Below are 24,702 nucleotides of genomic sequence, written 5' to 3'. Positions count from 1 at the left end.
AAAATTCATTACTTAAGTAATACAAGTACATTATATAAAAATAGAAAACATAACTTTTTAAAATAAGTACTGTTATTTTAATAATCAGAAAAAAGTAAACAAAATAAAATTTTAAGTGAGATGAAATAATAAAGGGCTTCTTGGCTGTGAAAAGGTTCAAATTTAAATACTTCTTACTCAGTAAAAATGCCTCATATTTATATAGAGCTTTGTAACTTACAGTATTTTCTCATAATTTTCTGATCCTCAAAGCAACAAAGTGAACAACAGAGTGTTTAATAATGGGAAGGTAATTTCCAATTTCCTTCCTTTTTGGGGTGAGGTAGAGTGGGAGTTACCTATACTTCTAAATTTTGTACAATGAACATATTTTATTTGTTTAAGGAAGAAAATCAGTTTTTGGAAAAATCAGCTATAACAGGTTGCAGATAAGGAAACTTAGGCTCTGAGAATGTATGCAATTTGCTACAAGATGAACAGCCAGAACTCAAATCCCTTGGAATCTTCTTTTCCCAAACCCATGGACCTCCCCATCTGGATCTCTTTGGTCATGCAGGTAGCGTAAGTCCCATAAATGTTCAAATTAAGACCCCACTCTTGGGTAAACTAAGATCAAAATAATTGCTATGCAGGGTTGATATAGATAATCGTCCTGTTTAGAGAAGTTACTCATTTAATGCACTACAGCTGGAATTGTGTTAGGTTTCCTGAGAAAGTAACCTGAACTTGACCCTAGCTTCTTGAAATTCCCATGCTGCAGAGATGTTTCTCGAGAGACACAGGACATTTAACTTGGCTCAACCAGCCATAATTCAGCCTAAAAACTGTAGAAACTCCTGTGTTCCAATGCTGGTATTTAAAACACATGTTTAGCTGGTGGCATTTAAATAAAACTCTGTGACCTCATTTTTGTTAAGTGCAATGCATAGTTTTTAATCCAGCAGCTCGGTTTGGCTTACCTTTTGGTTCCACAAAGCAATTCATTTTCACAACCGTATAAACTGCAAACTTCCCCATTCTGGAAACATACACTTACTCCCCAAGTGTTCCTCCCTCCTCCAGCCATTTCCAAGTCAAAGTAAGACAGGACCACCAAACCTTCTTTCTTGTAATATGGCACATTCCAAACACAGAGCCCACCAGGATTAAGACTTGCTATTTAGCACATATCTTCATGTTTGTTCATGTTTTAAACTGCACTCTAGCCGCACTGCAGGGCTGACGTGGGTTCCTTCAGGGCATGTGTTATCTTTAATTTGCCACAGGTATTCTCAGGCAATCCCTCCTCCCTGCACTGTCAGTTAGCAAGTTCCCAGTCAGTATCTTTGATCTATCCTAAATGAAACAAAATCACATGGTTTTATGGGAAAAAATGCATAGTGCATTTTTTAAGAAAACAGGCTCCCTCAATTTCAATTTTAGGAACAGGCTCCCTCAATGAACGTAGGACACTGCAAGTCCCCTACTATGACAAGAAGGGCAGTTGTGTCGATGACTGGCCCGTGACAAAAGGTTAGAAGCCTGCTCTTGCAGAGAAATTCACAGCTCCCTGACATCATCTTATAAGATGTTTTTATCAGCCTAAGACAGAAGGGCCAAACACTACTATTTCATGTTTTAAAAAGTATAAAAGTATCTCTATACACCAAAAATCAAATTAATATTAATTTACTCATAGATAAACAAGATATTAACAAACAGTTACCACTCTTCTCTCTGCTTTCAAGGAGCTAGTAAATCAAACCCCTGTGCTGAACAGACAAGATCGAACCAAGACAAGGGCCAAAAAGCGAATGCATAGGCTCAGAGACTCATCGACACAAGTCATTATCAGTCTTTTCCCAAGATGATACTGCCTAAAACATGCAAATCGGCCTGAAATTCATTATTTAGCATCTTCCATAACTAAAATGTTCTGCTGAAAATGTCTGAAAGAACACCTAGTCCTCACCTCCACATGAAAGCAAACCAAAAGACAAACTAAAGCCCACACCCCAGAGCTGTCAGTAAGGTTAAATTTCCTTCTACAGTCTTCCAGGATATCCGGAGAAAAAAGGTGCATGCGGAGGGCTTTCCTCCTACAGTCTGGAATACTTACTCACAATTCTGATCCTTCTGAAGAAAACAGAGCTGAGCAGAGCACAGGCTGGACATCCCATGTGATATATTCTATAAATCTGATTAGAAATTCACCAAACAAAAATTTAAATCTGTGCCTCCACTGCAACGTACAGTGGCCAAGTGTTTACACTCATAGGAGGGGATAGTGTGCAGCAAAGAGATCCAGGTTTGCACCCTAGGTGTTGCACTTCCAAACTGCTGACTAAGTTACTTTAACCTCTATCTCTAAGCCCAGGTTTTTATCATATGTAAAAATGGGGATATTCATAGTATCCACCCCTTAGGATTGTTGTAAAGACTAAGGAAGATAAACTCCCACAAAGTGCCTGTCCCACAGCAAGCACTTGGTGAAGGTTCAGTCCCACTACTACCACCACTACACCCCCACTGCTCCACTGTCACCTGCTAAGGGTGGAACAGAGTGCTGCAAAATGGAAAATCAGAGCAAGTGTTAGGGAAAGCAGGTTAGTTCATGCATTAAAATATATCAATCATTTGAATAAAAGACATGAAGAGCCAATTTTCAAGATCAAATAAATCGAACTAGTAAAACATACTCCCCCCCAAAAAAACTAAGCTAGCTAGTAACTGCAGATTAAAATAAAAAGTTAATACTATCGAATTAGCAACATTTTTGTAATTACAGTGACTAGTATTGGTCAAAGTGCAGTAAAACAAGAACTTTGTAATATTTTTACAAAGCTATTTGGCATCAGAAGCCATTTAATGTTCACCATAATTTACCCCATAATTTCATTCCTAAATAATGATCCCTAAAGAAGTCAGCCAAAATACAGAAAATTTTATATGCATGATGGTGTTCATCACTATTTTATTTATAGAGAAACCAGTATGATTTATATACTTTCTAAAGTATTATACAGCAATAAAAGGTTGGTGATGAACATAATGAAGGGGTGTGGAAAAGAGCTTGTGATTCGATGTTATCTTATAAAAAGCTAAAATGCTAAACGAAGTATAATTTATGATTATAATATAAAAAAATTAATTTGTACAGGAAAATGTTAGTAGTTGTATTAGGAAAGTAGGATATAGGAAATAATTTCCTTAGCACCTCTAGTTTCCCAATTTTTGAAATATGGACAGTTTTCTTTGGAAAACAAATATACATCTTGACTAATTTACTCCAAGCTGCTTTGCTAAAAACCAGATCACCCACCAGCATTCATTCATGCATTCATTTCCATTAGTAGTGCAGATTGCATAAGCCAAGTCACTACTTCTGGAAGTGCTCTGTTGCCTCAAAGTGAGGCAGAATTAATATCCAAATGCTTGCTTTTGGGGGCTGGGGGAATTCTCCACAGTAACAACCTGTCTAATTCCCATCTTATTCCATCCCATTTCCACTTTCAAGTTGAAGAAAAAGTAAAACGGAGCAAGAGGAAAATCAGAGCCTTCATCCCTGGCCAGTGCATATTCCTTGCAGACTCCTGTCCCCACCATAGGAGCCATAAGAGCCTGTCCGTGACCTGGGCCACAGTGGTGCAAGGAAAGCAGGCTTGGCTAGGGCCTCTCCTAGGGCATACCCATGAAAGGATACTGAAGGGCTTTATAATCACCTACTAGACATCTCCATCTTTAGCACAACAGAGCAGGTGAGAGAATTTATAGCCTATGGTGAGTCAGGAATGATGGCAAGAAATTCCAATTCTTTAAAAAAAAAAAAACAAATCCCAATTCTTATTCATCTCATAGGGTCTATCACTTGTCTCTTTGGACCTTTCTGTCTCTAGGCAAAAAGGAGTGAAGTCTCAACAGGGAAATGGATTGGACTGAACCACTGAACATTCATCACATACTAAGCCCATGTGTGCAGCACCAGCCAGGGAGGCAGACTCTGTGATTTCAGTCAGAGGTCTCTCCTTCTAGCCCAAGACTCTATGCAATGGTATGTCTGTACCCAAAAGTCTGCAGCTTCCTAAGCCATCACTATCAATGACAAACAGATAATCCTTTAAGTACAAGGGAATATGTTAGTGAAATTAAAAGGAGCCCTGCTTGTCTCCTGGGTGACAGGTAAGTTGAACATCAAACACTACTGAGTTTCAGGTCCAACCCTTGGAGTTCAGGCTGCGTACATGTGTCTGAGCAGGGCTGGTGTGGATGCAATGTTATTTACCCAGTTAGCCAGGGGCTGCACCGCTGGAGCCAGGCTGGCTGGCCATGGCCAGGCTCACAAAGGGGCCTTGTGGCGCTCGAGCCCAGCCTCAATGGCCTGCCTGAGACATCTGATGTGTTATGTCAGCCTGGCTGCCAAGCCTGGCAGTCAGCTCAAATCCCTCACACATTTCTTCTTTTTCCTAATGTCATAACTTTGAGACAAGTGATACTTTTCCACAAATAACTGGGGAGACTTCCAGACAGTGTTCCCCTCTTCCCCTGATCATTTCTCCCACCTATTATCACACCAATTGCCAAGTGACAAAAGGCAAAGGGATCCACTGTATGCACTGCTGTTTCACAAATAGTAAAGTGAAAAAGAGAACGGAGACTTCATTTGGGGATAGTTTCCCATCCATCAAGCTCTAGAGGCTGATTAAGGAAAAGGAGTAAAATATCACAAATCAAACTCTGGTACAATACTGAAATGACATCATGGGTTATTTTAAACGGCTGCAGTAAATGAACGTGGTGCAAATACCAGAGATATGGTAGTTTTTTAGTTGAAATTTCTCCTTTGACATTAGGAATGACAGCAGGGGAAGAAGAAGAGCCCCTGGGGCCTCCCGGTGGAGTCAGATAATGCCAACTTCAGGAAGAATGAGTTCCACTGCCTGGCTGAGGTCTAACAGCTGGTTATGCTGCTTTGGAGCTGGCATCTCCAGCCTAACATGGGGAAGTGTGTCAGCCGCTGGGCAGTCAGTGGCAGATCAGCCAGCTCTCCCTCTGCCAAGCCCCCGTCACTCCCTCTTCAGAAAATGTACAGCCAAGGTATGTCCTGCACACAGCCCCTGGGGCCGCGTGGGGAAGCCCTAGCTCATTCAATTTAGAAACAGATAAATAAAGCCCTTCATGAGAATGACATATCCAATAATAGGCAGTGGCCACTTGTCTTCTCTGCTCATGCTCCCTGCTCCCCCTGCACAAGGTCAGCAACATCTAAACACCCAACTTCCCTCCTGAGAGTTTGATTTTTAATTGCCTTATTTCCAGATGCCCTGTTCCTCAACTTCCATATCTAACCGATCACTAAATCCTGTCAATTCTTTTTCCCTGGCCCTCTAAATGTATCATGCTCCTTGATGCTCACTGCCCAGGCTTCAGCCATGCTCATCTGGACGAGTGAGAGTGTCCCTGCCGGTCCTCATGGCCTCCGTCTCCCTTTCCTCAAGTTCATCGTGCACTGCCACTGAAGTCAGCTGTTAGATGTCAACCTTTAGTCCCTACCCCAAAACACTGCCTTTCCCAGTTGCTTATGGATACATGCCAAGCTCCTTAGCATGGCGCTCAGAGACCTTCACCAACTGGTCTCAACTTCCCCGTGCAAACGCACCTTCCGCCACTTCCCAGCACACCCCTGGCACACCAGTGCCCTGCATCATTGTGTTGCTCCAGACAAGCCTTCGTTCATGGCTGCTCTGAGACACGGCCCTCCCTCTGTGCAGTACATCCTGCTACTTCATCTCTACCCACAACTCTTACTTGTGCTTCAAGACCCGACACAAATGTTACCTCCTCTGGGAAGTTCTCCCCAATCCCTCCAGCTGTGAGGCATGCCCTCCTGTCTGTTTCCCTAGCACTCGCACACTTCTGTCCTAAGACCACATGCTGAGCGGTAGTAATCTGTTTACTTGCTGGTTTTCCCCGAGACAATGCAATAAGGTCCTTGAGGGCAGGGATCATATTTTTACCTCTGCACCTGGAACAGGGTTGCAGAGTGGAGTACACACTCGGTGAGTGCTGCTGGATCCATCAGTCGGTGGGAAGAATACATGTGACAGCTGTAAGGGGAATTAGGGCAAGGGAGTGACAGATTTTGATGTCAGGATACGTGTCTAGCCCCCCTGCTGCCTCAGACTTGTGTGCTATGGAAATTTATTAATCTCTCCAGACTTCAGTTGCTCATCTGTTGAATGAGGGATGGGACTATGTGATTTCTACAGTCCTGGCATTCAGACTACATGTTCCTTTAAAATCTCCAATGAAAAAGACTATAAAACCCCTTGGTAATAATATGTTCCAGGAGTTTGGATGCTCTCCACAAAGCCAGAGGAAAATTGCTACTTTGCCAGGCCACTAGGCAGGGCTCCCAAGGACGGCTAACAACTGAGGTTCCTCCCTACACTCATAGTCCCCAACTGCCCTCTGTTACATTTGGAGAAAATCCCCGGTTGCCCTCTACTCTGTTTCACTCTATGTATTTTGGCTTCCAAAAGTGGCTTATTAAATATTACACATAAGAAAAAAAAGAAACCTGATGACAAAAACCTAACATGCCCTGAAAATAGTAAGTGCTAATAACACGACTTGCTGAATTTTGACAAGCTGAGTTAAACCTCTAGGCCCGACACTCACCTCGTTACCCCATACTCTGGGGGTGGCTGGTACCGCAGGACAGCCACTTCTGTTCTCGCCGGCTGAGGAGCAGGGTAAGGCTTGACCATCTCATGAAGCATCCCAGGGTGCTGGTCACTGTAGAAAAGTCCATGCTCCTGGGTCTTGCTGACTGGGGACATCATTTGCTTGGTCTTAAAGGGGTACTCGGGTGGAGGACCTCGAGGGTCCAGCACTTTACCTGCAGGCTGGGCCGGGGAGGGTCCACCTCCTGCTTTGAAGCCCTTCCCATTCCCTGAGCCAGGGAGGTGTTGCTTAGCACCATTCCTCTCCAGTGACAGCTGCATGATCCTCTCACTGAGCGAGCGGACGTGGCCCTGCTTCAGTTCTTTCAACGCCTCGTCCTTGTGCACCTGTCCACTGTTGGCACGGTTCACCGTGGGCCTCCCCTCAGTCCGGGACTTCTGACTGGTGCCCCCAGCCATGTAGTAACCGTGGCCCACTGCTCCCTGCTGCTGCTGCTGCTGCTGCCCCCTGAAGAACTGTGACTGGGCTTTAGCCTCCTCGTAAGTGGGCAGCTCCTCGTTGTTCTGCTGAGGCTGTGTGGACCGGACCTGTTTCTCCATCACCGTATTGTCCACCTGGTGTTCTTGACCCTGCGGTTCCTGGCGTGCCGACTGGTAGACCATTTGTGGGTCTTCTTGAGTGAGGTTTTCCGTGGAAGAAAAGCTGTTTGTAGGGTGGGCTGGTCCTGCGCTCCCTGTGGCCTGGTGCTGAATGGCCAGCAAGTTCATGTTCTCGGTCGGGGTGCCATAGCGCAGTTGTTCCTGGATCAGCCGCTGCAATACTGTTCCAGCTGCCGCATCCTCGGAACCTCTCATTTCCACCTCTGAGATCCTCAGGAAGTTCGGGGGGTGGAAGTTACGAAGAGGATCCTCAGCTAAAAGATAAACATACAGAAAGAGCTCTTAGGCGTTCCAGAGGAGAGGTATGTCTGGGAGTATGTAGCGGACGATTAACCTTCTCACGACAGTAGCATTTAAAGACAAGACTCCAGATACATCATCACCTTCGCTGACCACGCACCGTCTCCTGGACGTGTTTCTCCAACTCAGAGTGACTCTACTGCTCCCACTCCCTCTCCTCCTGCTCCTTCCTAAACTTTGCTCCAGCCTTCAACCTCTGCCTTTCCTTTACTCTCCCCATTGGTTGCTTTTCTTCATCACATAAACATACCCAAGTATTTCATGTCTTAAAAAAAAATACAGGTGAAAATCAAAATGGAACAAAAAGAAACCACCTTTTCTTGGCCCTCCCATATACCTCTAATTGCCACACGTATCTCTCCTTTCCTTCTCTTCCAGTTGTCTTCTATAAGCACCCTACACTTGCTGCCTCTGCTTCCCAAATGCTCCATCCACTGCCCTCCCCACTGCTCTGATCAGTAACCAAATCCAATGACAATTTTCCAGCTCTCAGGTTATATACCTAACCTTTCTGAAGCAATGGATGTGGCTACTCACACTCTTCTTGAAATGTTGTCCTGCCTCAGCCTCCAGGTCACCCCTGCTCCCGGTTCTGGCTCCTCTTTGGACACTCCTTGTCTCACCTGGCCCTTAAAACCTGGTGTTTCCCACAGCTCTGTCCTGAGCACTCTTTCATGCAACAGAATCTCCCTGCACCACCACACCCATCCCTCGTCTTCAACTACTGACTCACGGCCCACATATCTACCACTACCGGCTGATGGCCCCTGAGTCCTTCTAGCTCAACATATCTTTCTTGCCCCCAATGCTTCCCCACCCACCCCAATGCCAGTATTTCCTACCTTGTCTGCTTTCTGTCAAGCCAGAGACCCGGGAGTTTTCCAAAATTCCTTCTTCTCCCTTACTTCCAATATCCAGCCAGTTGCTGCCTGTCAATTCTATTTTCCCAACATCTCTGCCAACACTTTTTCTTATTCCTGTGCCAACCTCCAAGTTTTTCATTAATAATCACAATACAACCACAAGAATCCCTTAAATGAGTATATAGATGTGCCAGGTATTATACTGAATTCTCTCCAGGTAGAGGCAGATATTAATTCCCCCAATTTACAGATGGGAGAGAAATTCAGAGAAGGTAAATCACAGAAGACACAGAGGAAGAAGAGGCAGAGGCCAGGATCTGACACCAAACCTGTTTTTTCATTCCACAATGTTACAAGCCCTCAGTGTTTTATACCCAGGCCATTCCAACAGCCTCCTTATCTATTTCCCTGACTCTAGTCTCATTCACACTTCCAAACCCACCCCTCAGACCCCAGTCTGTCTTCCATATTACCTTGAAAGACTGTTCCATGAGGAAAATCTAATCATGTCATGTCACTCTTCTGTACAAAATTCCTCAATAATCAATTACAAGATGAAACTGACATTCTATCACATGGTGTAGCAGGTACTGTCTACCTTTCTAGCAACATTTCATGCCACCCCCAGCCCCCACTGGCAACCCCTTGGAATTTAAGCACCAGCAATACAGAAGTACATAGTTTCCAAGACATGCTAGCTCTCTCTAGCCCCTAGGCCTTTGATTGCACTCTTCCCTCTGCCTAGAAAGATGCATCTCACCATGTCTCTTGGGAAATTCTTAGACATGCTTCAAGTCATAGCTCCAGAGCTACCTTCTGAGTAAAAACTTTCCTACTGCAGCCCAGCAGGCTTGAGCCCTCCTTCTCCAATGTCCCTACTCCATTTATATATATCTCTACTGGAGCAATCAGCACAGTACATGGCAATTATTTATTTACAAAAGACTTGAAACTCCTTAAAGACAAGGATCACATCTTCTCATCTGGATCTCCCCAGCACACAGCCCAATGCCTACAAATAACGGGAGCTCAGACATTTAAAAGTAAAAGAATACTTACATGAGCTTCATGAAATACAACACTTAACCCATTTTACAATAGTACTATTAAGTAGTGCATTATGGATATTACACAGCATTGTGAGAGTAAAACTTCTACCATTTACTATGGGCACGACCTTGTGCAAATCACTTACTCTCTCTGAGCCCCAATATCCTCAACCGTAAATTAATAGAGCTGGACTAGATCATCTCTAGGCAGCCTTCAGGTATACAGTTTCATGCACTGATGGCTCTGTAGCTTTATATTCACATAGGAGCACAATCATTTACCAAAAAAGGTCTTTCTTCCCCAAGTACATATTTTTTTCCCTATAAATGGCATCCTCATCACATGAGTCATCCAGATAGAAATTTCATATTCACTTTTGACCTTTTCTCTCCTTCACTCCCCACATTTAATTAACTGTCAAGCTAGTTTTTCTGAGTCCACAGTGAAATGAGAAAAACGAAGGCGATGTGATATGCTTATAAAATATATACGTGTATGTATATTAACACTTCCACATGTGTATGTACGTAGACACGTGCCATTAGATGGTTTACAACTGTCTTTTTTGGGTAAGGACTGTCAAGGATTACATTCCTCTTACTTTTTTGATATTAAAATATGAAAACAGGTATATAACAGCAGATGTTTAGTGTCCTTGCAATAGCAAAACACTGCAACTCTGTGTTGGGTCCCAAATTTTCATGAAGAAATTTCACGCTTGTGATAGTCAGAAATCGATCCAAGCCCTAGTTTCTGCACCAACACATTCCCCACCAGTCCCTTCTCCCAAACCCTCGGCCACTCCTCAGGGCCCGGTCCTCCTTACTAGCTGTTTTACATGTCCCGAATTGCCTCCCAATATCTCTTGCCTCTTGTTCTTTCAATCCCTACTGGATTGACTACCTCTCTTGCTCTACCAGACTCAGCTCCAGGGGGCAGAGTTTTGTCTGCTGTATCCACGAGCTGTCTCCCCAGCGCCTAGGACCCTGCCCTGACACACAGAAGGCATTCAGGACACGATTGCTGAGGACATTTAAAAATTTTACAGACTGGTTCCTGAAGCTCAACTTTGATCATGTGGATCTCCCTGTCACCCACCCGCCCCCAAAATTTCACCTCTGTGGTTTCTCTGAACCTCACTCCTCTGAAAAATGGGGACACTTCATAGCTACCTCATAGGAACACATGTAAATTCACACTATCCTTTCACTTCAGAGAACATACACTGTAACTGAGATATAAACCCAGCTTCAACAATAAAAGGTTTTAAACAATAGAAACGTTATTAATATGCAAGACGAATTGCCAAATAATTGTAATAAACAATGAACAACCCAAGGAGAGAAAGATCAATGTGGGCTGGGCTGTGGATTGGTCCACTCATTCCCTTTACAGATATTTACTGCAAACCTTCTGTATTTCAGGCACTGGGGTAGGTGCTGGGGTGATGAGATTAAAGAGAACATCATCCTTACCCTCAGGGTAACTGATCTGAAAGGCTTACTGGAACAAGCACATTCAAGTAAGAATAAAAATTTTTAAATAATACTTGAATAAAAATTCAAATAAAAATATATTTCCAAAGGAAAATGATTTATTTGGATGAATAATAAAGGACTGGATCTCAACAAGCATGAAAACTATTGAACTTCTTTTTCACTGAAGCAAGAGAAAAATGAATTATAAGCACATTTGGCAAGAACCATGACATCCTTCCCTAAAGTGGTTTTAAAGATAACCTCATAGTTTTACCAGTCTCAAAAGCCCTCAAAAATAGATAAGAAGTTCTTACAAAGGAGACAGTTCCTTCCCTACTTTAGTTTTGAATTATTTCTTCTGAACTCCTGAATTATTTGCCAAAAGGGATAAAAATAAAAGCAGAGAAAGAAAAAGGAAATGAAAGATTCTGAGAAAGGGTAGGAAAAAGCATTTAGGAACTAGACAGAAAAAAATTATGGGAAAAATGGTATAATTCTTAAGTTCTTACATACTTAGGTATGACTCTCTAAGAGTCACATATTAGAGTCAAATAGTCTATTGACACTATAGTACCACATAATTAAAAATAAGGCACTATCAACAAAGAAACAACCAATAAGCCAATATGCTGATTTTTAAAACAAGATTAGAGAATAAAGAAAAATCTGAATCATGCAAAAGAGCTAAAAGGAGAAGCATACGATCATTTTGCTTTTCCAACACAAGTGCCAGTAAAAGGACTTACCAACAACTTTTTCCCTGATGCTACTGTTTGCCTCCACTGTCAAAGCAGATGCCTCATACCTCCCAGGATAGAGCTGAAAGTCTGGGGGAAAGTAGTTGGGGTCTTCTGGAATCTGGCTGGGACTACTGGGGCTGTAACAAACAGGAGGGAGACCTGGGGGAGAGAAAGCAAAGTGAACGTGAGTGCCGACAAAGCCCTCCCTCCTTCCTGTGTGACTCACAGGAGCCCGCGAGGCATCCGCCCACATCTCGACTTGCAGTGGGAGCTCTGTCTTTTTGATTCATAAAATTCCTAAGTTACGATTCAGAATTATCATAAGTCCAGCCACCCACCAAAATGACCCATGAGATCAACATAACAATCTCCAAGACACGCTGAGAGAAGGCACGAACGCTTTCACGCAACCCGGTTCCAAGAGCAGCAGAGGCACCACCAGTCAAGGTCAAGTCCTCTGAGGGTGGACGTGTCACAAAGTCAGGAACGGTCAAGGTGGGGATAGAAAAGAGGGAGGTGGGGAGGCCAGAGAAGGAAAACTATAGTGGGAAGAGAAGCTGTCTCTAAAACATATAAGAGATACAGAGAGGGGCGGGCATTTTGCCAGACCATGTGTTAGCAAGTGACTGTCCCAGTGCAGGACGACAGAGCACTCCGCCCCCTTCAAAGGCTTCTAGAGTCTCATGTTGCAGCAGGGAGCTGGGGCTATGGGTTCTGGTCCTCTGCCAAGCACTGACCTTTCAGCTCCAGTTTATCTGCTTCACACACAAACCAGAGTGTGCTTCCTGTTCCAATTAAACGTGACACCGTATTCAGTCCTCCAGTCACTGAACATGAGATACCACCACAATAACACTGATACCGCACATACAACATCCGTGGGAACATTCGGCGGGATGGGCCCAGGCTGTTTTCCCTCTCTGCACTGATTTCTCTGTAGGGGCACCAACCTTAAGGCTTTTTTTGGCAAAAGTAACTTAGTTTACTCTGGGGAAAGATTCATACAATTTTTCTTTTTATTAAAATCCTTGCCCCAAAGATAACTGCACTAGAAGAAAAATAACATTTTTCAGCAATCTCTTCAAATGGGTGATTTGAAATTTCTGGCCAGGTTTGTTATATACCCACTTCCCACAAGGCCAAAGCTAGCAGAAGTGACTAATTAATTATACTAAAAGGCCATTAGATGGGAATGTACCTCAAAACGTGACATAATATTTGCATGTGTGCTCACATGTGTCACAGGCTAGAGACTAAGAAGAAAAAAGATTTTGACAACTAGGATATTTATCTGTAAATTTAAAATAAATGTGATTGTGACTCTCACCTTAAAGATGATATAAACTGAATACGAATGGCACATTGTACGAAGATAGAACTACATACAGTTCCAGCGCATAAGACGGAATCAGTCAAGCTTTTTCTTTTTGGCCCACCTCAAAAGACTACACTGAAGGAAACTCAGCCCCTTTCTGGGCCTCATTCTCTGCATCTATGAATCTGAAAGTCTACAGCTAAAATTAGGCATCACAAATGGCCTCAATCCAAAGGCAAATCCTGACCTGGCTTCTACTTTGAGGCAAGTGGAAAATGGTGGAAAACTAGAGAGGTGCAAGGTGCAACCTTGGCTGCAAAAAAGAATCACCTGGGAAACTTAAAATCCCGGTACTCATCCAGAATAGGCCTCACCCAGACCTAGTCAGTAAGAACCTCTGGAGATAGGACCAAAGCATCTGTACTTTATAAAGCTCTACAAACGATCCCAATGTGCAGCCAAAGGTGCACTAAGCTAGAGGGAGAACAGCACACATAGGCAAAACAAAAAACAAAAACTCCACCTTTCTGTACTTCACCTCCACCCCTCCCCACCAAATCAGAATAAGAGAAGAGCTGAGAGCCCATATGCTTCAATCAACGGAAGTGTTGTGATTTCTTAAAATAGATACTGAGTCAGGAATAGCACGTGCTGCCATATTACAACTTTGGGTAATACCACCCAGTCACACGACGAAAAATTTTAAATGATAACCAAGCAAACTGCTAATAAAATTAAGACCCAACTAAGAAAAAGCTATGTATGTATATATGTAGGTGTGTATAGATATAAAGAAGATGGTTAGGGGTGTGTGTGTCTGTGTGTGTGTTTTCAATACGTAGTTCAGTATGGACCCCTGCACTAAGCCACTCAGTCACTACAACATTGGTGTGAGTTACTTTTCCACACCTTACTCGGTGGCCTGCCAACTGAGAGTGGGTTCAAGAGGCACAGAACACTCTGTGCATAGTGCGGTACCTAAAGAGGGGCCTGAGCACAGAGGACACCAAAGATATGCCACCTTTCACCATTTCCCTCAATGTTATCAAAGAACTGAAGCACTTCACATGCACACAGACACCCCCCACCCATCCAGACTGAAGGACAGGATGCCCAACTACGTGGCAACGATGACTTAGGACGTCTGTTTTTTCCACATACACTAGGGGGCCCACACGTTCACTGAGTCACAGTCCCACTGCTGCCCACCACTCCTCAGTGCTGAAGAAAGCCAGGACAGCTGAGCAGATGACAAGAACAGGTCCTACAGACAGACAGGCCCAGGTACCATCCACTCCACTAAAGCTAAGAGACAGCCAAGGGAGCTGTCCCAGCACAGACCCAGCCTGGAGGAATCACTTAAACTGCTAGCTTTCTCACTTTGTGCTTCACAAAGGCTACACCAGAGTCCTGGGCCATACAGCAAAAATCTAAGAGAGGCCCCATCCCGTCCCACGTGTACTTTTAGTTCACTGTCTTCACTGGGAACTCCAATAGCACAAACTGAGTCTCTTTTCTTAGGCAAAATGCAGGGCCCATGACCTAACCAACAGAGTCAAGTATATCCAAAATGAGCAACTGAAAGGAAACCTTTGGCATGAGGGAGAATGCTGTTTTCTTCCTTAGCCATTCATACGCGGGAGCAAGAGCTGTGAGAAACCACAGACGGCTCCCAGATACCACCACCACCCAGAAAGCCCCTGCAGGGCCCGGCTCAGGCCCAGGGGCTAATAAGTAACAGTGCCAGTTTTCAGGGGGCCCACAGCCTGTCAAGGTCTCTGCTGGCTCAACAGTGTAACATGTACAGTGTGGTCGCCTGTAGGGGCATCATAAACACTATTCCCAAACAAGGCCCTCTGGACTTAGCGGGTAACTGTCTTCTTTCAGATCAGCACCTTGTCTAAGGATTACCACTCACTCAGCTTTAGCCTGCATGGCGAAAGTGGCAAAAAGCCATGGAAAACAAGCTAAGGCCGGTGAAGGAGTCAGCTCTCCAGGAAGTCTCTTGCTGGGGAGAGGCAAATGCAGCCCCCAGGGACCTACCCTGGAAGGAATCTAGAGATGCTGCACTCAACCAAGAGTGAAATTCTAAAATGCTAGTTTAAAGTGTTTGACATTTCTGCCGTATATCAACTATGACCCATTTCATCACGAATGGTTCCTTTTTCTTTACATAATCTCTATGTCATCTGTCAACAGAAGACTCCTCTACTTCTCTCTGAGCATGACTGCTGTGGGCTTGCTTCTGAAACACTGAAAACTTCTTCCCCATTGTGGTTGTAAGCGTTACTTTCTTTGTAACTGTCCAGGTAACATGACCCTGAACAAGATTTTTCTTTTCCTTCCTTAGTAGTGGCAATAACAAAAGGCCTCATTGTTGAAGGCAAAATGAATTAAGGTAAAATGAAGTGAGCTGTCTGGGGAGGCAGGAGGCACAACAAGGAACCCTGGTGAGCTGCTCCTCCGCTTCACCTGCCACTGGAACACTAATTCCCAACCATCAGCTCCTGCATCTGTCCACAAGCCAATGTAACAGGCTCAGAGGGCTCCTTTAGGTTTAAACCCTGGAGGATATGAAACTGTCACTCCACTATCATCCAACACACACAACTGGGAAACCTCCATCTTGAAGTTCCATTTCCAGCATGCTACTCCCTCACTCATAGTCATCTGGGCTGTAACTTCGGGGTTGGAGTTTGTGTATTTATCAAGGCATCTGTAATCAGCTCTCCCCCCCCACCCCCAGCTGTCTACAGCCTTGCTGGTCCCCTCAGCACCCCAATATCCCCATCATCATTCTCCAAGTGCCATCCTGCAGCTTTACATGCAGCCCCAACTACTTTAAAGTTCATCCCAGTAAACGTATTAATATCTCTTCAATTTACCTCCTCTACAATGCTCACTGCACCATCACACACATTGGCCTCCCTTCCCTCAATTGCCACCACAATTATGATCTGAGCACACAAAACTTGGCACTTGAACTTCAACTGCCTAGTATTTAATATAGCAGCTTTCGTGTAGCTACTAGGCTAGTGTCATTGCCCTGGTAAAGACATAAGACCTTTGAAGGCAGGCATCATACTGTGTACTCACTAATTTCTGCAAGTATGCAGTATGTAAATGTATGTCCTCTTACTACTTGCTGACTGATGGCAAGAACATGGCATTATTCTCTGGAATAGTCTCACTACCGTAAGAGTTTAAGAAAAGGTCAAAGATCCCTTCAAAGCCAATCTATGAAAGTTCCAGATAATTCCTGGACCTTTCAGTTCCCTTAGAGGAGGGAGCACTTACTTTGTAGCTGATACTGGTGCTTTGAGGTCTGCAGGTCAGACACCCATTCTTCAAAGACACCACTAACTGCAAAACAACTCCCAGGTGTTGTGTCACCAAAGTGCAAAACTTTCTGCCAGCTACATGTAATCTAAAACCTACTAATGCATTTAAAAACAATTTCACTGTCTAGATTAGAATAGCCTCCTGTAACTTTACAATAGAAATTTTAACCACAGCAACAAACAATTCTGTGGCTTCTACCTTTCCTTTGAAAGAGCTAAGGAATTTGCTGAGTGTGCCAATAGCCTCAAAGTTAAATGGAAGCAACCAAGCCTTTTGATTCTGGCAGAACACAAGGTTTTTCCAGGGAGTGAAGTACTGTGCTCAGGGAGTTAGATGCCGTGGAAACAATGTTTTAGAAGGGGCCTGGAACCCCTATGACCAGTGTCTAAAAAATAAGTTCTAGTCTATTCATGAGTCCTCATGTGGAAACAAGCCAGCTTATTTGGATTAGCCAATCCACAATCCGAGTACCTGAGACCTAAGTAAAGCATGGACAGGCAATGATACCCCCCTCTACAAAACACCTGCATGAAACACACATGCAGTTTAAAAAAAGAAATGGGAATATCCACCACTAAACCAAAAGCACACACTGAAATATATTTTCTCACTCTCTTTTCCCAAAGGAACCATTTATTCAAAACCCCAGATTTAGGGTGAGGCATTGGCACGGGGGGCGGGGAGGGTGTGGTTTCCCAGATTCCCAACCCCTACATGGTATAGTCTACCAAATGGGCATCAAACTTGAATTATAATCCCTGGACCAATACATCTATTCTTGAAAACAAGTGAAATCCATACACTTATAACTATTTAATTTAGACTTTCTCAATGTGGGATGTTTGATGAGTAACTCTGAACTTGTCCAAAGTTTAACTTTATAATGCTTACTCGGAAATATCTCTAGGATATTATCAGTGTGAACTAAAATGCAGAACATATGCTTAACCTTTAAAGTAACAATTGAGTTCAAGAGAACACAGTGATAGGAGCTATAAATATCAAGAAATGAGTAAGAAGGCCCTCGGCCCTAGGATATTATGATTTGGTTCCAGAGCGCGACATGAACACAACTACCCAAATTTCACTGCCATTGCTGAGTAAATGCTCTCTTAAAGGGACATAATGCTTTGGAGGCCCAGGAGTAATTCATTAAGTACCTGTTGACTGAAGGAAGGAATGTGGAGCTGCGAGGACAAGGAGAGACATGTGAGCTGAACTGGAAGAGGGGAGAAGGTGATAGTGAGAGAAGATCAATCCAACATGAGAAAAGCAAAAGCATAGGACTGAGTCATGAAAGTGTTTCATCTCTTTAAGGAATACAGAGATCAGTGTAGCTTAGCTATGAATAAGGAAGATGAAGCTACATCTGTAGACCCAGAATCCAGTTATTTATTGGGAGGAAGGGAGAAAAGTTAGAAGCATTAGTACATCATTTTTGTAACATTATAGAACTGAAAAATAAACTACAGATTAGGTGGTTTAACTTCCAAATACCTACCACATGCCTTTCCTGCTAGGCAATCACCTAGGTAAATACTTTCAATGCTAGGGAACACTGGACACACTATGTAAGTCTTGGGGGCGGGTTCTACCTTCCACGACAGAAGCCAGAGGGTCCCTTCCCTGTTCCAGCATTAGGATGACCTGGGCTCAGTCAACTGGATATTGACTGAATCTTGAGGAAATGACACCATATCCATCGTAGCACTATCATCAGGAGTCCAGGAGTAGCAGTAGTTTCCATGGTGATCTTATGCTAAGGAGTCAAGCAGCAAATCCCTGGCTGTGTTCCCAGTGTATCTTTGCTTAGGATCCTGCCCATCTTCCTTCCCATCAATTTGTGAGCTGCCTAATATACGAGGTCTGTCCAGAAAGTATCCAGCCATTGTTAATCTAACGAGAATGGTTTGTACTACATCTATGTAACTTGGCAGCCAAGGAAAGTGGACTGTAATGCGCATGCATAACAATGACAACTTCACTGTACTAGTCAGTGGGGCACTAGAGGCCATTGAGTATGAGTATGTGTATTGTGTGGCCAACACATTCAAAATGACTGAGCGAATAGAGCAACAAATCTGCATCAATTTTTGCATTAAATTTGAACATTCCTCCATGGAAACTATTCAAATGATTCAGAAGGCTTTGGGGGACAATGCAATGAGTACGGCACAAATAAAAGTGTGGCAGAAACACTCCAAAGATGGTTGAGAATCTGCTGAAAGTGATTCATGTTCTAGAAGGCCTGCAACAAACAGAACACCTGAGAATGTTGACCGTGTATGGGTTAGGTTAAGAGATGCTGGGAGAACTCTGTGAGGTCCCAAGGTGCCTACTTTGAAGGGGATTGAGGCCTCATTGTCCTGTGTACAATGTTTCTTGTATCTTCTTTAATAAATGTCTCTATTTTTCATATTACATGGCTAGATACTTTCTAGAGAGACCTCATATTTCCAATAAATCTCTCTTTTGCTTAAGTTAGCTGAAGTCACTTTGTGCTGTTTACCATCAAGAATCTCTAATAGAGAGACTTGTATTTTTAAAAAATTAATTGTTCTGACCCTCATTCCATCACAGCATTTTGTTTGTATCCTATTAGTACCATAGACTTAGCACTATCTGCCTTGAATTATAGCAACTAGTGTATATTGCCCCAGCCATCCTTTGCACAAACCCTAGAAAAATAATTGCCGTTCTCCAAGGTTCTTCTTCATCTGGAGGGCCTCTCTACCCTTATGAGCCTATGAAACTCTTACTCCGGCACATACCAAATGCTTAAATACACACTCTGCCTATTGAAAGGTCTTCTGAAGCTCTACTCTGGTGCCACTTCCTCCAGGGAGTCATCTTTCCCCCTCCCCAAAATTTTTATATGCTACTCTGTCTCCCACAACATTAGGCATTTCGCTTATTTTTTCTCCGCCCATTTAACTTATAAGTTTATAACAGTAGGGACCATGTTTTATTCACCTTTGTATCTCCAGTCACTAGCAGAAATCAGATCACAGCAAGTACTCAACACACATTTATTGAATTAGTGAGTCATTTGCATATGTTCACAGTACCTAAGAGTTTCTACTACATAGTGGGGACTTGAAAAATATATTAGCTTTATATATATATATATATATATATATTTATATATATATATATATATATAAATTAAAGATACATTTAAAAATAACTAGCTATAAATGTATACTTAGTACTACAGAACTTAGCTCATAGGTAAGTCTTTTTTAAGATCTCTTTGGAACTACTCAAGAAACCAAGGTAAAAGCTGCTGGGAGGAAAAAAAAAAATTAAAACAGGTTAATTACAAGCTCCAATCCCAGAAGGGCTTTGTACATGATGTTAGAGGTAACAACCTCACAGGGATTTTGTCTCTTGAGCACAAACTCACATTTTAGAGAAAGGTGCTCTATCCTCCTCCTCAACCCCAGCAGGGAGCCCTGAGCCCATGGGACTATACCCTAAATGGAACCTTTGCTCAGGCTTCCTTCACAGGTCTGGGCGCTGCAGCAGAGGCAGGAGATTTCTTCACTCACTTACCATTAAAAAAAAGAACGAAAGATTCCCACTCCTACCTACCACACAGAGACACAGTGAGTATGCATGCAGTGAGAGTATCCATAATAAAAGGACTTTATCTGCAAAGAGAAAGTAATTCTTAAAATTTGGATTTCAACATAAAACCCAAAGGCTACTTAAATATCTTGACTCAAATTGTACATATTAAAATTACAATTCATGTTTCATGATGATTTAGTTGGTGTTTAACTTACCTAGAATGAAAAGACTAAAAGTAAAGTACCTGGACTCCACAGATTCTATTTCCTCAGATAACTTTTAGTAAATATCACTGAAATTTAAATAATCTTTAATTATAACCTGTTTGTTCACACCTGTCCAGAAGTATCTTGGGACCATAAAAGTATTCTTTTGGGTGGCTCTGGCACACACTGTGTTCCCATTGAGGGTAACAAGTATTACTAATGTATAAGCTCCATTGCTTGAATGTGCATGCAGACAGTAAGCACTTAATATTTTTTGCAACAAAGGAAAACAAACAGGATGGAAAGCTTTAAAATAAGCCCCAGACATAAAATGACAATATGCCTGCATAATTATGCTCCTCAAAGCTCCCTCTCTCACCTGCACTAAGAGAGGAGCAGTTCTGACATTTCCTGCCTCCCACAAAATTCCTCCAGTTTTCCAGATCCTGTTGTGTTCTTGCAGCCGGGTGACACTGGGACGTCTGTCAGGCAGCAGCATCCCACAAGGTCTGGGACTCTCTCAAAAGGCAAGTGCATGGCTTCTAATCACACTCAACCCAGTTCCTAAGTCGATATGGGCTCAGGAATGAACTACATAATTTAAAGCAACCAATATTCCCCGAGAAACTAAATATCCCTTTAGTAATAAAAGGATCCCTTTAACTAATAACAATGCCAGCTACCATTTACTGAAAGTCTATATTAGTGCAGGGATGTTATAAAAATTATATTATTTAATTATCACCACCCATTCCCATTTTGTTGAGAGATACTGAGGGTCACAGAGGTTAAGTAATACCCAGAGTCACAAAACTAGGCAGCAGCATAGCTCTTCTCAGCAAAGCTCTTTTTACTACACCATTCTGCCCTCCAAAGACCCCTCAAATAATGCAAACTAATTCTAAGTCCTTTTTCCCTACCTAATTTCTTACACTAAAATTAGGGGAGTATTAATAAAATGCCCTTGCTTGTGGATAAAGGGGAAGCATACTGGGAAAGTTTCCTTCCCTACATGCATGCAGCAGAGAAGGATCCAGAACTATTTTATTTGTGTAATTTTTTATAAAAGCTTAAGGGATACTCCTTAAGCTTAGCAGCATACTCCTTGCCAATCACCAGAACGCCAAGACAACTGATGAAACCACCCTTCTCCATCTTTTCCATATGGCCACATATTATTATCATGATGGCATTTCCACTTTAACAATAAACCCAATCCTGCAGTGTATCAGAACCACTCAGGAAGCTTGTTCAAAGTGTCACTTCTAGGTCCCCATGTCAGACCTCCAATAATGGCCTCACCACTCATATAGACCAGAAATGAAGTTTTTTACCATCCTTCAAAACCTAAATGCAGGCAGGTTTGGGAAGCTTGTACTTCTATGCCATATAAACTCTTATACAACAAACACATGCACTCCTGACAAGTTGTGGTAAACTGAAACTGTGTAAATCAATCACATTTTAAGTACAAAATGTGCTGGATTTAATAAATCCAAATAATGATGAATAAGTAAAGGAGACTTAGCTCTTTCTAAAACTAAACAACCAACCAATCAACCTGCATTAACTCCTTTAGTAAAGTGAAGAATCCTTCATGTAATTTGTTACTTTTTAATAAATTCAGATTTGAAGTCAATTATTTCTGCTGTATTTTATAACTGTTAACCTGAATGACCAGGTATGAGGTATGAGAATATGGCTATTTCAGTTACATCTAAAATACTGTTACAAAGATATAGTAGCACAATGATTATACAAAAAGAAAATCTAATTCAATAGCATAACGAGCTAAAGCTTGTTAAAATGCTTAGCATACTATACATAAATACTTGATAAATCCGAAACTCAAACATCCTCCACTAAGAATGAGGTATAATCCTCAGAGAGTTATGAGGATTTAAGGGAGTTAATGTGAACTACACATTAGTTGGGTATAGTGGCCAACTACAGCCAAGGAGTCCATGTAAGACAAGTAACTATCTAATTACAGGGAAGGAAGACACAGAAAGTAATATTACTGAGCACGACCTAATATAAACATTATCTCAGGTAATCCTCACATCCCTGAGAATTAGGTTTCATTTTCTCCTTTGTACCTAAACAAAAACAGGAATGGCTTGCCCTGGGTCACACAGCTCCTGGCCATAAGGGTGACACGCAAACAAAATTTTGACTGCTCCAAAGCATTCCACAGGATTTAAATGATATTTTAAAACACGTAGGTACTTGCAACAGTATTTAGGTTCTTTATAACTCCTATGAGTTGCAAAGGATCGTGGATCTGTGAATTTGATTAGCAGAAAAAAGCAGCATTATTCACTAATTCATTTGTCCATTCATTCCACAAAGACATATATGATACTGAGTACCTGCCATGGCAAGACAGTGCTGGGTATGAGACTCAGATCTGACAGTCCATCAGGAGAGACAGACATATACAGCAGATAACTGCCAAACAGTGCAGAAATGCAGTGACACAGGCAAGCTCAAGGCAGTGTGGGTGGGGAGCTGGGGTACCTGTGTCCACATTCATTTCAAATCACACACAGGATCTAGAACTGTGCTTAGGGGTTACACTTAGCACTTTCTCTTCTTTGGCCTTCCCGTTTGGGATCATGGGTACCTCTTTAAAAGAATCTTTTAAAAGCTTCAGAGCTTCTCCCTAGGTCTAGGAGAATGCACACACACAAATTTCACGTACAATTTCATGATGTTCACTACAAATCTCAGTCTAATTTATCGTCAGCCATGACGCTGATGAAGGAGAATAGCACAAAACATGCTGCGAAACAAAATTTTCTGGAGGCAAATCAACTACAGGTAAATAGTAGTAACCGAACACTGCTGAGAATTTTATGTGTGAAGGGTGATTCACCTGAACTCACTTAATTCTCATAATGTCTTAGTGAGGATTATCCCCATTTTTCAGATGAGGAAACTAAGGCACTGAGAATAACTTGACTAAAGTCACACAATTAGTAAGGGGGCAAAACTAGGACTCCAGCTGAGCCTTGCTGGCTCCAGAGTTTATGGCTTTTACCACTGTACCAACAGCACTCAAACTTTTTAGTTTCAAACCCCTTTACACTTAAAAATTATCGAGGACCCAATGAGCTTATGTTTATGTAGGCTATATTTACCAATATTTGATATGTTGGAAATTAAAAATGAGAAACATTAAAGTATACTATATGTTAATTCATTTCAAAATAATAATAAACCCACTATGTTACGTAAAATATTTTTATTAAAAATAACCCATTTCTAAAACACAAAAAGCAGTGAGAAGACTGGTATTGTTTCATAATTTTGTAAATTGTTTTAATGTCTGGCTTAATAAAAGACAGCCAAATTCTCTTATCAGCTTCTGCTTTCAATCTGTTGCTACATAATTTTTGGTTGAAGTAGATAAAGAAAATCTGGCTTCATACAAATATGTAGATGGCAAACAGAAGACTGTTTTAATAGCCTTTTCAGATAATTGTGACTATTCTACTTTGAAACTACACCAAAACTCAACAAGTGACAATTGCTTAAGGGTAAGTACAATGTGAAGTATGAAACTGTATCAGTTGCCTTTTCCTAGATACTCCTCTATACTCTATTTTATTAAATCTATTGGACCATCTTTCCCTTAGAACAGAGCTTTTTTTTTTTTCCGCATGCAAGATTTTGTAACATCATACATTGGCCATTTGGAAAATAATGGTTCATTTAATTATGCAGATCTTTCATACATTGAAACATATTGTCAAGTATATATATCAACAGAATCACATTTATTAATATATCATAAATCTCAATCATCAGAAAAATCTTTTATGTTTGAAAAGCTGTCAAGCTCACAAGTTCACAGTGGCAACAAGTTTTCCAAAATCCAATTTTCACTTGAAAGCTTGAGTTTTTATCAAACTCAGCAATTAGTTGTTTTTCTTGAAGTGATAGGTTCCCTTCATTCATTTTTGAGAAAACATCTACCAAATGCCCTAGTCAGAATAACCAGTTTGTCAGCTATTCTTTCAAGTAAATATTGCTTTCCACGAAAAAAGCAGCTGGTTTAATATTTACCTCACTACTCAATCACATAAGGGATTTTCCTTGCTTCTCAGTAGTAGCACTTTATGTATCTTCCCATTTCTTCACACAGGATATTAAAAAGACATACTCAAGGTTTGAGATTTAATATAATTAATCATTTATACTGCTTCAACTAGAACATTTTTAAGTGAAAAGGGCTTTTTAAAAAAATTGTGAATGTGTAATTGACTACTAGCAGTCTGGTGCCACTCACTGTCTTGATTCATGCTAAGGCACCCACAGTTTTACCTGTTGTTGCTTTTGCACCACCAGTGCAAATGCCAAAAAAGGTGAGTGTATGTCTTAATCGTATTGTGAAGACAGTTTTTGGGTCTCAAAGACCCCCGCAGGGTTCTACAGACCACACTTTGAGAAACACCCTTCTACATTACACAGCCTCTTCCATGGGGGAAGTCCAAAAGATGTGAAACTT

General features: G+C 41.9%; 1 protein-coding gene across 3 annotated transcripts in view; it reads right to left on the bottom strand.

Moving 5' to 3' along the window:
• Nucleotides 1-24,702, bottom strand: part of AMOTL1 (angiomotin like 1) — a 171,462-nt gene that overhangs the window by 63,124 nt on the left and 83,636 nt on the right. For all 3 annotated transcript variants that reach the window (XM_076002448.1, XM_076002449.1, XM_076002450.1), the window contains 2 exons: nt 11,760-11,912; nt 6,658-7,576 (listed from right to left, as the gene is read on the bottom strand). In XM_076002448.1, the coding sequence (XP_075858563.1) occupies nt 6,658-7,576; nt 11,760-11,912 (1,072 nt within the window). The remainder of the gene's footprint in view (nt 1-6,657; nt 7,577-11,759; nt 11,913-24,702) is intronic.

Source organism: Microcebus murinus, chromosome 4 (assembly GCF_040939455.1).
Source record: "Microcebus murinus isolate Inina chromosome 4, M.murinus_Inina_mat1.0, whole genome shotgun sequence".
In the NCBI taxonomy this organism is placed as follows: Eukaryota; Metazoa; Chordata; class Mammalia; order Primates; family Cheirogaleidae; genus Microcebus; species Microcebus murinus.
This window is presented reverse-complemented; position numbering and strand designations above follow the sequence as displayed.